Source organism: Parasteatoda tepidariorum, chromosome 5, assembly GCF_982258835.1.
Source record: "Parasteatoda tepidariorum strain Cologne lab strain chromosome 5, Ptep-v5.0, whole genome shotgun sequence".
Classification (NCBI taxonomy): Eukaryota; Metazoa; Arthropoda; class Arachnida; order Araneae; family Theridiidae; genus Parasteatoda; species Parasteatoda tepidariorum.
Window position 1 is genome coordinate 117,927,252 of NC_141759.1, and position 17,970 is coordinate 117,945,221.

The 17,970-nt window shown below is 29.0% G+C and overlaps 1 protein-coding gene across 4 annotated transcripts in view; it reads right to left on the reverse strand.

Annotated features, from left to right (window-relative positions):
* LOC147810080 (uncharacterized) overlaps window positions 1-17,970 on the reverse strand; it is a 67,586-nt gene that overhangs the window by 21,592 nt on the left and 28,024 nt on the right. For all 4 annotated transcript variants that reach the window (XM_087165091.1, XM_087165092.1, XM_087165093.1 and 1 more), the window contains 8 exons: window positions 15,748-15,895; window positions 10,838-10,868; window positions 8,489-9,792; window positions 5,660-5,699; window positions 4,729-4,906; window positions 4,272-4,466; window positions 2,703-2,792; window positions 220-307 (listed from right to left, as the gene is read on the reverse strand). In XM_087165091.1, the coding sequence (XP_087021217.1) occupies window positions 8,986-9,792; window positions 10,838-10,868; window positions 15,748-15,887 (978 nt within the window). In that variant the 5' untranslated portion in view covers window positions 15,888-15,895 and the 3' untranslated portion in view covers window positions 220-307; window positions 2,703-2,792; window positions 4,272-4,466; ... (1 more) ...; window positions 5,660-5,699; window positions 8,489-8,985. The remainder of the gene's footprint in view (window positions 1-219; window positions 308-2,702; window positions 2,793-4,271; window positions 4,467-4,728; window positions 4,907-5,659; window positions 5,700-8,488; window positions 9,793-10,837; window positions 10,869-15,747; window positions 15,896-17,970) is intronic.

The following is a 17,970-nucleotide window of genomic DNA, read 5'->3' on the forward strand; positions in this document are numbered from 1 at the left end:
AAACCTCTTTGCCTACATTTCTGTATGACCTTTGCTGAGTCGAGTATTTTTTTTCTATAATTGGACGTGCCATTTGTCATAAGTCAGGTCTAAATTAGACAGATTTGTTTACTTTCGCTATCAATTCTAGTTGAATAGAGTATAATCATAAAACTAATTATGTGCAAATTTTGCTACGAAATATTTATAAACAGAAGAATAAAAACAAAAATAAATTACCTAATAATAATTTCAAATTTTCATCCATTAAGTATTCCACTTAAATGTTGGGATCTTCAAAACCTCGAAAGCTTCAATCACATTTCCCCTAGTTTAGGATTACATAAAATATAAGACACGGAAATAAAATTCATGGATTTTCTACAGTAAAATTTAAAAAGCTTCAGACTTTAAAAATTGAAAAAGGGTATAATAATAATAAAGTTAAAATTTAAATGCATGCATTATGAATTTATGCATGCATGCAGAAATGTTTATCATAACAAAACAAACAAAAAATGTCTCATCATAAAGCAGTTTATTATTTAAAACTTAAATGTTCCCTAATATAAAACTTTCTATTAAGTAGATGCATCATGACATTTATTAAAAGCTCTAGATATGAATTAACTGTTCAAAATTAATAATCTTATATTTCAATTTATTTTAATTTTTAAATTTATTTTAAATTAATGAAATGCATGTTTAACAGAAAATAAAAATTACAAAAGTATTTAGAATTATTTTTAAAATTAGCATTATGATAAAAAAAATAGTACCATTTGATAAGTGTTGATAAGTTATTCGACAAAAACAGTTTTAATGTCAAATAATATTTTAAAACAAAATTGAAAAAATTTGAGAGTGATCCTGCTATGAATTTTCCGAATTCTCAATGTATCCAAGACTGAGTTTAACTGAAAATTTTCCCTATTTTAATTGACACCCTAAATGAAACCCAAAAAAAAGCTGTATATTTAAAAATATTACAATTTTAATTTAATTGAATAAAAATAAAGAACACTATAGTGCATGTTCTACAAATTAATCTTGATTATTAACCTTTATTATTTATTCTTTTAGCTTACAATTAAATATTTTTATGAAACATTCCTTGTTAGTTTTTTTTAGTTTCATCATCATTTAGTTTTCTCAATTTAAAACTCTATAACCTTCTATTCAAGGTCTCACTTCACTTTGTTTTAAATATCTTTGGAAGACTAAAGAATTGTTCTAATTAACTAGTAGTAATGAAAATTAAGGACTTTTAAAGACCTTGAACCCAAAATTATGTACTTTTAAGGGCTCTTATTTTCCAAAATAAAAACTAAGCAGATTTTAGGAACTTTCAAGCACAGTGGTAATACTAAATACATGATTTATTATTTCTAAAAAGAAATAATAAAATTTTGCAACCTCATTAAATCATTATTAGTATTAGCTTATTTAGAATAACAAAAATAAGTTCTCTGCAAATTTAACTATTTTTTTCTTACAACGTAAAACCAATACATGTGATATGTGATTGCATACATGTGATATTCAACATGTCAAAAACATGATTGAAGATAATTCTTTTCTGCAATAGTCCACATTTTTAGCTTACTTTAGTGGCATGAAATATTCCATTGTAATTGCACTGATCAAATAGAATGATAAACATATACAAGAGGATGAATAGGGAAAATTATAGTAAAAAGTTTTTATCTATACCACGTTGAAGGAAATAGAATTGAGTTTCTTAGTAGTGAATTGGTGAAAAAAGTTACTGATTTTTCGCACTTGATTGCAAAATAACAGCCTTTCTCCATTTGGATGACATTAGTCACCGTAGTAGATTTTCTACTAAGTAGTTATTTTAGTTGCCAATGACAGCCCTGTGTTTAGAACAGAAAATTTTGACAGTTTGCAAAACAGTTTTAGTAATGGAGCATGGAACAACTACTGATAGTTTAAGATTTATAATTCAATACATACAGAAAATTTTAACAGAACTGTTGCATTAAAAAATAACCAGCAATATTAATTCATATAACCTCATACCAAAATTTATCTAAATTTGTAATAGAGTTTAAGATCATTAATCAAATAATTTAAAAGTAGGATTCCAATAACCCTTTAACTAAAACTAAGTGAATTTGTCGCTTTGCAGTTTTATAAAGAATTTGTAGATGAACCCTCAACTCACCTTTTCCAGGATATGATTGGCAGAATCCATCATTTTTTAAATGATATGATAATGATAAATCTAAAATTATAAAATTTTCCCCCATTAGATTTGTTACAGCATTTGCTTAAAATAATAAGTAAGTGTATGACCCCTAAATTAATTATAAACATCTGATAGTGTAAAAAAGCAACAAGTTTTTCCCCATAATTTTGGAAACAATGAATCCTGCGGGTAAGTCTATGTCTAAACCAATCATATAGTTAGTGGACAGATGCCAAGTTTTAACTATCGAACTTTTTCTTGCATTATTAATTAAAATAAAAATATGGGATTTCAAATCTAAATCTGTTGATTCTTCAAATAAAGCATTTTAAAATCTATTTGCATTAGTAGAAAATATGATGTTCAGCAGACACACAGTATATCAGGGCAGAAAGTTAAAAACCAGAACAATTACAAACCCTGCAATTTAAGTTTTTTTTCTTCTTTTAAATTAATTTCTTGTATTTTTACAGGACTATACAGCTTCGTTCTATGAATGAAAATAATTTACCTGCAGCTGCTTTTCTTTGATCAGCTAGGACAAAAATTTATTCACAGGCTCTCCGGAAAAAGTACCAATAAGAATAATTTGTTTTAAGACCTAAAAAATAAATGTTTTCGATTAATATCTTCCGGAGACTGACTTTTTAGATCCTTTATTTGAACAGGAAAATTATCATTACGAGAAATATTGATTGAGAATGCTTAGAAATATGTCAAATACTTTAAAGCATATGATTTACAACATCTATTATTGGAGAATTGGAAAAGAAAAAAATCTATTTTAAAATGTATTAATTTCAAAAATTTAAATCTAAGCTCAGATCTCGAAATTATACAAAATAAATATCTCCAACTCGAAACTAAATATTTCATTGTTAAATTTCAGTATTAAATTAATATATTTCAGTATTATATTAATAATACTGAATAATATTCAGCATTACTATATTCATCAGTATTATTATATTCAGTATTATATATGATTATATTCTGTATTATATTAATATATTTAAATTCATTATATTTGACAAAAATACGTTTTATTTCAACACTGCAAATATATATCTGAATTTCAAAGTACCTATAACGGGTATTAAAAGACAAATGTTATTTTACATAATAAATATGTTTAAAAAGAAATTCATATTTTTTTCTCAGTTTGGGAATACTTACATACATAAATATATTTAAAGTAATTGTTTAGTTATCCTACAGTCAAGATAAGGTAGATAGAAGAACAATTTATTCTGCTATTTCAAAAAATTAAGAAAGAAAACAATCCTGATATTAATTTTGCAAATTGTTTATTTTAGGCCTATTTTCCGGTAATTAATAGCAATACATATTACACAGTAGTATAGTTTCAAATGAATTTTTATGATTCAGTTTTATAAATATTTCAATTATACTTAAATTCTTATACTTTAATTAAAAACTGAATATTAAGTTCTTAAAGTATGCTCTAAAAAATCTCATCTCAAAAAAATCTCATTTAAATCAAATAAATGGAATTAAAATAAAATCCTGGAGAAATAAAATAACGGAGATTTTACTATCGACATTTTTTGGGCTACGAGTAAAGTTTTGATACATCATGCATAATCATGTAAGTCAAAATAGGAAATATAAGCACTTAAATTTAGTGAAGTAAAAAATACGTATATAAATCTTCATCTGAATAAATTTTTTTAAAACCAGTATTTATAATAATACTATAAACACTCAACATACTGCAGTGCTGGCAATAGTACCATCTGTTGAGGAATAAGAGAAGTATTTCTGTCATTAGCTGATATTTTTTTTCTTTCTTTTTTTAATTTTCTCAACAAATACGGAGAAATTTGAGAATATACAGGTAAACAGGAGATAGTAGTAAAATGTAGGAGTTTCCGTTGAAAAACAAAAGACTTTGCAGGTATGTAATAATAAAATTAAGAACATGTTTAAAAGACCATAAAAGCTGAAAATTCAGATCAATAAAGTTTCATGTATAAACTTTAAATATTATAGGGTTGATTACCTCATGGAAAAATATCGTAGAATAAGAATATTAATTTACTTTTCATAATTTCCTTACTTAACATATTCATCTATAACACAGTCATCATCATCTGAAGGTGTAACATAACTTTCTTCTGATTCTTCATCATCTCTGAAGTCTCATCATCATCAGCAATCACAGAGGGGGTAACAGGGAAAGGAGAGTTCATGATTTTAGACAGCGACTCTAAATAATCACCATCTTCATTGATTTCATCACTTGCCAAAGCATCTGAAAATAACTATACATTAACTTACCACTACCAATAAAAACAAACTATGAATCAATAACAAATAAAATCATTAATGCAGAGTTAACTCATGAAAGATAGTTCTGCTTGTCATTTTATGTCAAATTTTTCTTACAAAAAAAAAAACAAACAAACTTGGAGATGATTGAGTAACAAAAAAAAACATCAAGCATGATTCAATAGGCGATATGGTAAAAGGTGTTATAAAGTTTGTAAAAACAGGCAAAGAAAAAATTCACTCACAAAATGCTGATTCATTTCAACACCAATAGGAACTAATTGCTGGGTACAGACGCAAACAGTTTTTTTTTTTTTTTTTGGTTCTGCATCAAATTAATCAGATAATCATTCTCCGTTTCTTTAAGTATTTTCAACAATTCAAGAGCAATTGGTTTTATATGTGGTTCAAGATGTCTTTCATCTGCAATGAAAATGTATATATTTTACTCAATTTGCATTTTTAGAGAACTCAATTGATTTATGAAAAAAGATATATGTATAAATGCAAGGTTCGAAATAAGCTGTTGTTAATCATAATTCAGACCTAAAAATTTTAATTTTGAAGCCTCAAAAAATACAATCAGGCAAAATTTTTGACATCAAAGTTTTAAAATACATTTGCCTCCCCTACTCTACTGTTGACAGAGATATGTGATGGACAAGAAGATACGAGTATAATGTCATGCTCAGACTATTAGCGAGTGTCCTGGGCCAGAATGCTGAACTTGAACTAGATTGTCCTGGGCTGGGTAGCTGAACTTGAAATTGATTATTAACGTGAGAGTTCCTAAAACACAGCAGGAAATTGTGGAAGTTCTATTTCCACAAGTGGTTTGCTTAGAATCTAAGCCCATAGAGCTTTTCTGAACGCGTTACAGACAGGATGATTCAATAATAATTTCGCACCATTTGAGGAAGTGAACTGTAATAATGTTGGTCCCCTTTCACATGACTTTTACATTCTACTATATTTTATATGATGTATTTAATTCATAACGATTTATATTAAGGTGCCTTTGATGCCTGATTCTTACATTCCAATTTCTAATTCCATGTATAACACACAGTTGAAAGCCCGGAATCGGCAGATCTGATCTTCAGCAATTTCAGTAAACATAAAAACACTCATGAAGAATAAAAATTTAAGAAAAAAATAAAAAATAATTCAAACTACCTGTTGAGTTAGTTAGAAGCAGCAAGAGGTAACAGGAGATCTAAAAAATACAAGGAAATATGAATAAAAAAATGAATTTTCTAATATCCTTATTATTACTTTTGATCTAATAAATATATGAAAACAATAAATAAGCTAATTGAAAATAATAAAAAAAATACTTTTACTTAATTATTCATTAGAAAAATGTAGACTTTATTAATACCAGGTCTCTTAGTAAGCCTAAGAAAAAATCAAAATATTAAAAAAAGAAGAACTTTTTTGGACAAACACCAGTTTCCATATTACCAACCTGCAATGCTCATAAAGAGATTTCTCTTCCCTCAGCAGAGAGAAGGTAACCCAAAAACAATTTTTATAACCAACAAGGAGGAATTTGTGTGTCTATGATAGTGATGAAAGCGAACGATATTATTTTTCTTCACTTTTTTTTCTTGTTCTTTTATCCTTTTAAATTTTGTCTTGATATGTCGCAAATAACAAAATGAGAAACTCTACGAAAACCAGTTTTAACATTTCAGTTCGTTATCGAACGGCAACGTTTGAACAGTTAGGGCTTCAAAAGCTTGAAAGAAAATTATTGTTTACATGCGTGTTTCGTGTATCTTCGTCCACTGGCACAGATTTCTAATGCTCAAGGTTTCGCAAATTTGAAACCTGTTAAAGGATTTTATCATTCCTTTTAAATAATTTAAAAACTCACTTAGTATAAAACACTTATTACACAAATGCATATATGTAAAGTGTCACTCGATAAAATACTGATACGTGAGGTGCCGCGCTTAATGCTCCGTCTACGCCGGAGTAACTCTTCTGATGAGTTTCTGTTTTGCCGTTTCTACCTAAGTGATTATTATATGAAGGGTGCTTTTGTCAGAAAATACATCTCTGATAACGATAAATAAGAGGGGAAAGAAGACATGATTTACACTACTTATGCTTATCAAATTCATATCTTATCGCTAAAGATAAAAATATACTATTATGATTTTAAAAAATACTTTGTTTAGAATAGAACTTTTTAACATACTCTAGTATAATTTTAATTAATCAATTTTAATTAATATTAATTATAATTAAATTAATCAAGCACTGAACAACTCATAATAATTTGATATTATCGTTGAACATTTATGTTGCATTACAAAAATATTCATTATTTATTCACCCATTCCGCCTAACAAATATTGAAATTTTCAATAGATTTACGTTTAAAACTTCCAAATAGTTATGGAGAAAAGTATCTGAAAACGATAATTATATATTTTTTTTAATGGAATGACTGAATTCCTCAAAAACTGTGAAAAGCAATTTTACCATGCATATAGTTAGTAAATAGTGTCTAAGTTTATAATTGCATAATTTTGTAATTTTTGTAGCATATTGATTAAAAAGACAAAAATGTTGAGTAAAAAAATCCAAATCTTTTGATTCTCCCTAATCGATAATTACAAAATCCAAATTTTCCTTTTCAGAAAATGGATCTCTCTGCTTTGAACACTCTAAAGTTAGGAACATCACGATAATACGTTAAATATAAGGACAAAACATTTTTATCAGTATTATTATTAACCCTGTGAAAGTAAACTAGAAAATTTATAACTCAAGTTTACGTATTATTAATCTTTTTTGCGGTTCAATTATGTAATTTGCTTTACAAATGCAATACTCTGACTAAATAGAAAATAATCATTTGTGAAAATTTTTAGGACTTTGCAGTTTTTAAAATAACTTATCATAGTACAGTAAAATTAGAGATTTTGGAAATATTAATACCCAATTTCTTCTAGACAGGCAAGTAAGACATCATATTTTCAAACTGAATGGGAAGCGATTAATCCAGGAATGAACAGACTGATAGTTTAGTTATAAGCGTTTTATCAGCAAAAAAAGAACATTTTTACTATTTTTTTTTACACATCTCAGTTTGCTATAGAATCAAATGTATTGTTTCCTATGCATGTTTCACGTTAAAAAAAATCAATAGAACACATAGTTCAAAAGTTGCATAAGCATTTTTGTATACAAAATAAGTCTTTCAACACTGTGCATGCACCTAACATTGCTATTAAAAAACAATTTGCATAGGTAAGGTATATTTTCGGATGTAATTTTTCATGTTGAAATAAATTTAAAAAAAAAAAAAAGGATTTGATGATATAAATTGTTAAAAAGCTTAAATGGTTTTCTGTACAAAAAAGATGCCTGGTCCTGCACTTATTCACTCATCTTACATTGCTACATAACATGCATACAAGTAAGGTATTGCTCACTATGTATTTTTTCTCACATAAAAACGTATTTGAAACTTTTGAACTATTTGTCCCATTGTATCGCATATAATCCCTTTCAAATCATCATAAAAAAGGTCTCAAATAAGAATACAAGATGCAAAACACAAATGTATTTTCGTACATAAGCGTAGTTTTCAGGTATTATTTAAAATAATTTCGATTTTTTTCTAAAATAATTTTTTTTTGTAATATTTTTTCCGAAGACTCTTTCTGTTACTATTATTGGACAGTTTATGCTATATTTTAATAAAATTTGCTTAAAAAAAATTGAATGAGTAAGTTTTACAGAGTTCAGATAGATAAATAATATTATAATAATTTGTTTGGCAGTTCTTTTTAAAAATTTGAGTCTATGTAACTATACTTCATTGAACTAGAAACTTCTGCAATTAATGCTGAATATTTAAAGTTTAATAATTTCAATTAGTTAAAAATGCAATAAATGTTCACACTTTTAACTGCAAATAATTGAAAGCTAACATCTGAATTTTATGAATAAAGGATGAATGAATTTCTATATTTCAAAATAACTTACCTAATTTGTTTGCCACTAAATTCTTTTCGCAATTATGGAAGATTTTCAAAAATGTATCTTTCTACACTTAATTAGGCAGTTTCTCTGCGCACAAGATAAGCAACTTGCTCTGCACTTTATTTCGAAGATGTTCAGGTGCATGAGGTAGAAACAGTTTATGATATTCTCTATGGTGAAGGGAGGCGAAGAAGGACCTCTAAGGATGAGCTGGACATTACTGAGCTGGACTTTACTGAGCTGGACTTTACTGAGCTGGACTTTACTGAGCTGGACTTTACTGAGCTGGACTTTACTGAGCTGGACTTTACTGAGCTGGACTTTACTGAGCTGGACTTTACTGAGCTGGACTTTACTGAGCTGGACTTTACTGAGCTGGACTTTACTGAGCTGGACTTTACTGAGATGGACTTTATTGAGATGGACTTTATTGAGATGGACTTTATTGAGATGGACTTTATTGAGATGGACTTTATTGAGATGGACTTCAAATTTTTAATTTATTTGGGATATTTGCCGAGAAATCGTGGTCTGCTTCTGAGTCTGGTGAGGGGGGGTTGATTCACCCGCAAGAAGTTTCGGTTGCTATTGATCAAGAGCTCCAATTCTGTTCCTCTTCTCCCTGGGTTACCAGGCCTCCTTCGTTGGGGCACAGCATGAGGAACTGGTGGCACTGCAACTGGTTGTGGAGGAGTTTGTGGTGGTGGTGGTGGAGGAGGAGTTTGTGGTGGTGGTGGAGGAGGAGGAGTTTGGGGTGGTGGTGGAGGAGGAGTTTGGGGTGGTGGTGGAGGAGGAGTTTGTGGTGGTGGAGGAGGAGGAGTTTGTGGTGGTGGAGGAGGAGGTGTTTGTGGTTGTGGAGGTGTTTGTGGTTGTGGTTGTGGAGGTGTTTGTGGTTGTGGAGGTGTTTGTGGTTGTGGAGGTGTTTGTGGTTGTGGAGGTGTTTGTGGTTGTGGAGGTTCAGCTGCAAAAGAATTGTTCAGTGATTCTAGTATCGATCTCTGCATCTCCTCACTTCTTTCTCGAATGTCTGCGTCCAGCTGACTCCTGGCTTCATCAAAACTGACTCCTTGCGCCACCCTATCGACGAATCTCGAAGCCAATTCAACCATATGTTCATTTGCCAGCGATGTTGCCAGCATACTAGCTTGTGTCATGATTCGTCGTTTTTCTTCATTTCTCTTTTTCTTCTCCTCTTTATCTTTTTGTTGTTGGAACTGTTTCGCTCTTTTTCTCTCCTCCTGAGCATATTCTATCTGAGTCCTTCGTCTTCTTTCAGCTCTTTCTTTGATTTCTCGGTCTTTCCTCACCTAAAATGTATCCCAGAATTATGATTACATATAAGAAATCAAGCATATTTAGAAAATATCAAAAATAAACATCTTGAAACCATTCGTCGTCCTAAGAAAAGATTTTTCATAATGAGTAATGGTTGGCTGGTAATTTTGATGAAAATAATTTGAAAATAAACCTTTATTTCGAAAATGATTTACTGAGGTTAAAACAAATTCTTTCTTTTGCTTCAAACTTACAATTTTAATTTTAAAGTTCTTTGAGTTTTCTTTTTTTAATTAAAATTTCTTTAGATCTTTGCTTTAAAGCAGAAAATGATAGCCAATGGCTAAGAGAAATTCGGTCATCTAATTAAACATGAAACGTCTCTGATTTTCATTACTTTCCACTGAGTCATTTTTTTAATTATATTTCTTTAAAAATTTCTTTTTATTACTATTAATCACACTTTTTAAAGTTTTATTTACAACTTCAGGCATTTCTCACCACACTTTCTTTCATAGTTATTTTTCTAATAAATAAGCACTTGTTTTAATTTTTATTCTGGAAATCAAAAGAAATTTAAAAACATTACTGCTGACACATAAAAAATAATTTGTTCTTTCAAAAATAAGAAGGAATAAAAATTTATGATATAGCAGTGCAGGTAGAATGCACTATTAAAGAAAAAAGAACAATATGTACGCTCATTCACAGGGTACACCTAATATCTGTGGAGCTGTTGAACGTTGTTTAATTACAATCAACAACTATTTTAACAATACAATTTTAAAAAGATTTATTTTTTTTAATTATTGTTTTCAGTTTGTTAATTTATTATTTTTTTAAGTTGAATGTTCATAATATTTTGTTAAACTTTACTTTTGAATTTTTATACATACTTGGTTATTGCGAGCCCTGCTTAATCAAAATCCTAGGTTTGATAGAAAAATTTAAACAAAAAATGATTTGTTTAATTTTAACGAGTTTTTATACAACTTAACTTCTAGATATTCATTTTTACTTATTTGATTTAATATGCATCTATTTATAAGCATTGCATAATAAAAATGATATACTCACTTGCTCAGGCGTTTCCACTCCATGAGTTTTCCTAGAAGAAAATTCTTAAAGTCAAACAATGTACATTGTCATTTCTGTTATATTATAATTAATAACAAAATTTTTGCATAGCCATATTATTTAGGTAATTAGTTATAGCATTTAAGATATTTCAATGCATATAAGTCAATGAGTTCGTAACTGGTTTATATGAGAATATGTAAAAAAATGTACACCATATAATTTAAGTTAAATTTTAAACGGAAACATAGCTGCGGACACTACGGGGAAAAACACCAATATTCTATCTAGTGATCTTAATGATCCCATTCTTAGATGTACGAGAGCTTAAACTTATATATTACCAAAAATGTTTGAATAAACAGATTTGGATTAAAGACCCTCGATAAAAATGGGATAGCAAAGTTCCTTTAATTTCTTTACTTGCGTATCTCAAAAAATTCTATCCACTCACTTTACTTAAAGTTTAGATTTTAAGTGAATTAAATTGTATATCTGACTGTTCAATTTTTTAACCATTAATAAATTAAATGATAAAAACTATAAAAATTAATTTTTACAATTATCCTTTGAAAACACAGTTTTATGAATGCATGTAAAATCTCAAATTCTTCACTTCAATAGTTTGGAAATTGCCTACTATGAGGATTTTTGCTAAAAAAAAAAATTTCATACAGAAAGAACATTCAACTTTTTATAAATTTTATTAAAAAAATCTTAATAGCCTTTATACGTCTAAGGCTAAATTTACACAGTTCTTTATGGTTATACATGGTTCTTACGTAAAAGTTGTTATAAAATGTTATTCATATAAAAACTTACATTAAAGTTTCAAAGTCTATACATAGTTTTTACTTTAAAGTTGACAGATATGCGGAAATATGTAGAATATGCAAGAAGTGAAACTAATGTTAAAGGGCCAAAACTTTCCGCTTTCTAGACTGAATTATTCTGACTATATTTTTTCAAATTGTGGCCACTGCCCACCCCGCACAGTTTGATGGTCTGAAGTCAAGGTCTGTAGAAATGAAGTATTTTATTTAGCAAAAGTCATTATTGGGCCTCACACATCGTATGCACTAGTTCATAAGCATATAAAGGTCAAACCATTCATATTGAATCTTAATCCGATCAATTAAATTAAAAGTTAATTCAGGATATTTGTTCATTGTAAAATTTAAATAAAAGCATGTTTAGAAAAATCCTGAAATTAATCATAACTGTAACTACAAATTAGCCCTTCTAAAGTTTCATTATTCTAGAAAAACAATTCGTAAAAATATAGAACAGTGCTATAACTATGCTTTGTTTTTTTACTGATGGGTAGACAATTAAAAATTAAAGCTTACGGAATACTGACAACATTTTAAGCAGAGAGGTTTGAAACAAAGAGGCTTATAAGTCGAATCATTTTCAAGTAGTGGCGTGAAAAATTACTTTAAATCAAATTTATAAAGGAAAGAATATTACATTAAGGCATACTAAACTAAACTCAGCGGCCCTTGAGGGCCAAGGTGCCCACCTCAGTTTTCTTGACCTTGGGCTCTGGGGTGCCGGAACAGATGTTCCGGTCAGGTGGTCAGCGGAAGGTGGAACCCCCAGTGTTTAGTTCCCAAGCATGCTTGGTACTCATTTATCGACCCACTGAAGGGATGAAAGGCTGAGTCAGCCTTGCCCGGCCCGAGGATCGAACCAGGGACCTGTGGCACAACAGCGCATCTCAGTCACCGGGCGTCATAAACTTATCTACCAGAAGAAATTTTTCAAAAAAGCGTAGAAAGTTTGCAAGACTGTATAGTATTTATTTTAAAACTTGAAGTTTTATAATTAAAGTAAAAATAGTTTTTTTTTAAATATATAACAAATTTTTCACACGAATCTTTTAACATTAAATAATAGTTTAAAATAGATATCTCTTATTAATTCTAACACCCAAGTGATCTTTACCTCTAAATTTTTCCCCACTCTTGTTTAAGTAAAAAATAAATATTTAAATTTATTTTTGCCTGGAACTTTTTTTGGATAAACAAATTTTATAATTGTGTGCAACAAATTTTATAATTGCGTGCAACAAATTTTATAATTGCGTGCAACAAATTTTCAAGTCACTTAATAAGTTTGAGATATAGCGAAATACGCAAAAAGTAAAGTTAACGTCAAAGGGTTTGGATCTCTCTCCACACCAGACTATGGGAATAATGTTTATCAGATTACCCCTATATTTAGGGATCAGGAATCTGAAATCGTCGAAATATAAGTATTTATTCAGAGAAAGTATGTTTTTTTTTGCCTGATTTTGTAACTTTAAATATCGTCTACACTAATTATTTGGCATATTTGAAGTCAACCTCCCAAATCATTAAGAATGAGCTTTAGAAAGTAAAAATCCGATCACCAGATCAAAAGTTATTCAGAGTGGTCCGCATTTCTTTTGGCGCACTGTTCAATAATTCTAGGAAATAATGATCATGAGATATTCCATATCAATATGGCGTCTTGATTCGGACAGAAACAGATGCTCTTTTTTGAATGACATTCAATTATAAAATAAAAATCTCTCAAAAATTCCTGTATTTAACACTGGAACATGCATGACTTTTTCCTGTTTTTAATGGCTTGAATAATGCTTATCCAATTCAAACATCCCTCAAGAGGGAAATCTCGCCATAAAACTGAAATTATTTGTAATATTGGTTCAGTTTATATACGAAATCAGGTACTACTCCTAAGAAACAAAGCATTAATACTTCAGAAAAGTATCAATACCATTGAACGAAAGAGCCTATTCATTGTAATTTCAAGTCTACAAACCTTGTTTTAACATTAACTACACTAAAATTGGTGAAAAATCTCCAAACTGAAAATGAATACACTTCTCACAAAATTTTTTTTAAAATTCAGATGAACAAATGCAATTTTCATTTGGTAAAATGTCAAGTAATTAAAACAATTGAACCACGTACAAGATACAAATGTACTACCAAAATAATGAAATCATTTAATAATGGAATTATTAATAATGAAAAATATTGATGTATGAGTATCTTAAACAAAACATATCTCTCACATTTCTAAATCTAAAGTTTGAATTTATTTGTAAAATGTTAGCTTAATTTTTTTATTTTTTTAAATTTTCGATAAAATTTAAATGTGTTTTATATAGAACTGCAAAATATATTTTCCAGAAAGTCCGGTATAAGGTAACCAGAAAATAATTTTTTTTTAACAAAACTGAGTAATAATTGAAATGTAATGATATTAATTGTAATTTCTCAACGCTAAGCAAATAAGAGTATTTTGATACAATGCGACAAATTAATAATGACTTCAACTACCACTTGAGGGCATAGCTCACTCACAAGCTAAACCTCAAGCTTTCAAGAAAAAGTGTAGCTCTTTAGACCCTTTAAAAAAACACATGATTTGATTTACTCTAATCCAACACAGAGAAAAAAACGACTTCTTCAAGTCTCTATTATTGCACATCGGTGTTGTTACTCAAAGAACAGAACGCTAATTAACTTTTGAGATAATTATCAGATTTCACGTACTAGGTGCCAATTTTAATTGTTTCAAAAGCTGATCTCAAATATTCTTAATTATTAATATATATAGGAAGGCGATACAAAGATATACTTTCTTTGAATAGGTATTCTTTTGACATCTAATGTTAATTATTTATTTTAACATGGATCTGGTCGCAATCTGGAAAATTTGGCCCCAATAGATTCAAACAGGAAAGAGGCCAAAAGTTTGTGCACTTTCAAGTTATTTCCTTTTTTCAGAATTTTATACCATATAGCTCGCTAACTTTTCAAAAAATAGAGTACTTAATTCCATTAATTGAAATAAATTTAATTAACTTAGTAAAAATTTTTAATAATATTCAACTTCAAATTTCAAAATAAATATTTTATTAATTATTTACTAATTTTGATTAATAATGATTACTTATACTTGTAATCATTATTAATCAAAAGTGTAAGATGTGCAAATTTTTACATCATTTTAAAGGAAGATGCAATTTCAAATGTCACAATATGAAATTTGTATGAAATAGGTCCCATAGCTCTTGACAATAAAAATACAACTTTAAAATGTAATCAATCAAAAGCTAAGAATTCATTCCAATGTTATATTTTCTTGTTTTAATTTGCAATGTTAAATCAAACGTAAAAATTTGTATACCATACAATTTAATATTCTTTTCGAACTTTTTTCAATTAAAATTTTTTATTAAAATGTATTTTGTGCTTATTATCTTCAGGAGAAAAATTTTATAATTGTGTAAAAAATTCTTTGGTTTGTTTAAATTATTAAAATGATGTTTTAAAAGATGGGATCCAAATTTTTAACAGCTCTTCTGACTAAAGGACCCTATTTTTCACTTTTTTAATCAAAATCTATGAGAAAAACGGCAGAACGTGTGTCTGATTTTGTAAGTTATTTGCATATTTATTCAATCATAACAAAAGTTAATCAAGCCGATATCTATTTCTTTTATTTAAAGCAAATTACAAAACATCTGTTAGTAAAATTCAAAATTCAGTTAATGATTTAGTTATGCATAATTAAATCAAGCAGTGTACCATATTTAGATGACACATTTCACAAATAAGCAATTAACGATTAAATTTTGTTTTTTGCAGATAAGATATCATGGAGGTCCCCTTGCAGTCAGGCTAACCGTAGGAGGTTCTCGCGATCTTCCTCTCCATGTAACGCAAAAACACGTTAGCTCCAACAAAAAGTCCTCCACGAAGGCAAATTTCTCCCAATATTCCAACCAGGAGTTCCCTTGTTTTCTGGATCGCGTTCAAAATTTCAAGGCTACGTAATTGAACAGTTGTAAACTCCAAAAAAATGGGTCGGCTGTTCAACGACGGTTATAAAATAAAAACTGTACTTACATCTTCTTTCTAGGACCCTCCTGGGAAGATCCAGAAGGGCCTGCAGCAGTCCCTGATACGGACGAACTAGAAGGTCCGGCAGCGGTCCCTGATCCGGACGGACCCGAAGGTTCGGCAGCACTTGGTGAGCTACGTTTCATGTTGATATCTAAAATTATCAAAATTGAAAAGTTATTTTATCATACACGAAAGTAATAAAGATTGTGCATTTAATTAATGTAATAAATTTTCGCGAATAATAAAATGGTGAATACAGATAATATCTGGTCAACATTTCCAGTTAGACAATTATTATTTGTAATTCCGAAGTGATTGATATTCAGTCCTTATTAATAGCGATTTCTATTCTTGACAGAGATTTGGAAAATCGTTGTGTATTTGAAGAATATAGCTGCAGAAAAAAGTATATAATGTTTCTCAAAGATCTTTTTATTATTTGTGTGGCCATGAAAAACTAATTCATACAAAACTGTTTTGAATTAGAAATAAACTAGAAACAAAACTGAATTAGAGTCTTAAACAAAAGTACGTATTTAAAATAAAATGTGAATGCGTGGATTCAATGAGCAACTTTTAAATAATGCTAAGTTTGATTTTAAAAATTGCACGAATGAGAATAGTGGCTTAAATACTTGGGTGATGTTTATAATCAAATATGTGATGTGCAATTTAATGAAATCGTGAATGTGCGATTTAAAACGAGCGATTCACTTTTTATTTTCAACTCTAGTCTACAGGAATCTGTGGTTTTTAATCCACCGTGTGAATGCGAATAGCATGTAAGATTTTTAAATCGCGTTAATACGAATTCCGATGTTTGACTTCAAAATTGCCTAAATACGAATGTGGGATTTATATATCGCGTGTATGAGTTGCAGATTATTAGTATATGAAATGCTGTTGATGCGAGGACACTGGATCGCGTCCGTAACTAGCAAATAGAAATTAAATTTCGACGAGTAATTTCTAAATAGAGACAAATTGGATAGCAAAAAAACAAGGTTAGGGAAACAGGTGAAGTAATGAGTCGTAAATAACGTGAATATTAATCGTTAATCGTTTTAATAAAAATCACGATGTTTACTTCAAAAAATCACGTTAAGACGAATTTTAATGCGAATTGTGCCAAAACGCGATGTATAATTAATTTGCAGGCGTAATGCTATTAATTCGACGACTCTGAATCGCAACTTCGACTAGCGTATTGAAATTAAATTACGACGCACGATGAATTACAAAAAAAAAGATTCGAAAAACTTGTCATAAGGCATTAATCACGTAAATATTAATCGTAAATAACGATGGTGATTCCACTTCGAAAGCAGCAGACACTTCGCAAGCTGCAATAATTTCGTAAATTGTGAAAATGAGATTCGTAATTCAAATGGAATAAAAGTGAATCTGAAGCACTAAGTTTCGTTTAGCGATAAAATTACGCTTAGAACGTTGAAAAAAACGATAAAACCATAAATCTCCCGCATTAGCAAAATAAGAAATAGCAAGAATAAATTGAACACAAAGATTTTAAAATTCGAATGAGCATTAGCTATCGAGTGAAAACGAAAGTTATATATGTATTTAAAAAGAAAAGGTTCATTAAGTGGAAGCTTTTCAGCAAAACGGAAAAGAAAGAAATCCTTTAAATCAATCGTATTGGGAAAGTAGAAAAATTTGCCTCTTCTTTTCATACCTTAGCTTTTAAGTCAAGAAATAGCGTTGTCGTAAATAAAGAAAAGCAGGTCGAAGAAGATAAATTTTTAAATTCTTTTTTTCTTTTCAAAAAAATTTATTATATAAGGAGGAAAAACTCATCCCTGCTGAAATGACTGAGTTTTAGAAAATTAAATCAAAAGAATGTTTTATCAGATTATAGTCCTTCTCTTTGTTAATGAGTAAGAATGTGAGATGAATGCAATAAAATGATATTGAACTACGATCAGCAAACACTCAGAATTTCAAGATTTTAGCAAGTTTCGTATTTTAGGTTAATTTAGATTTTGTTACATTTTTGCAGTTTTTGTACATTATATCTCAGAAAAAGAAAAAAAAACTGCTTATTTATTTTTGTATAATTTTGAAAGAAATACGTTTTTAGGCACTTTGTCTTAACTCTTATCAACCCGGTCACTGTTTCAGCTACTAAATAATATGCAATATTGATTGAAAGATTGTCAAAAATATTTAAATTTTGAAGTTTTTTAAAAGATATGATTATGATATACA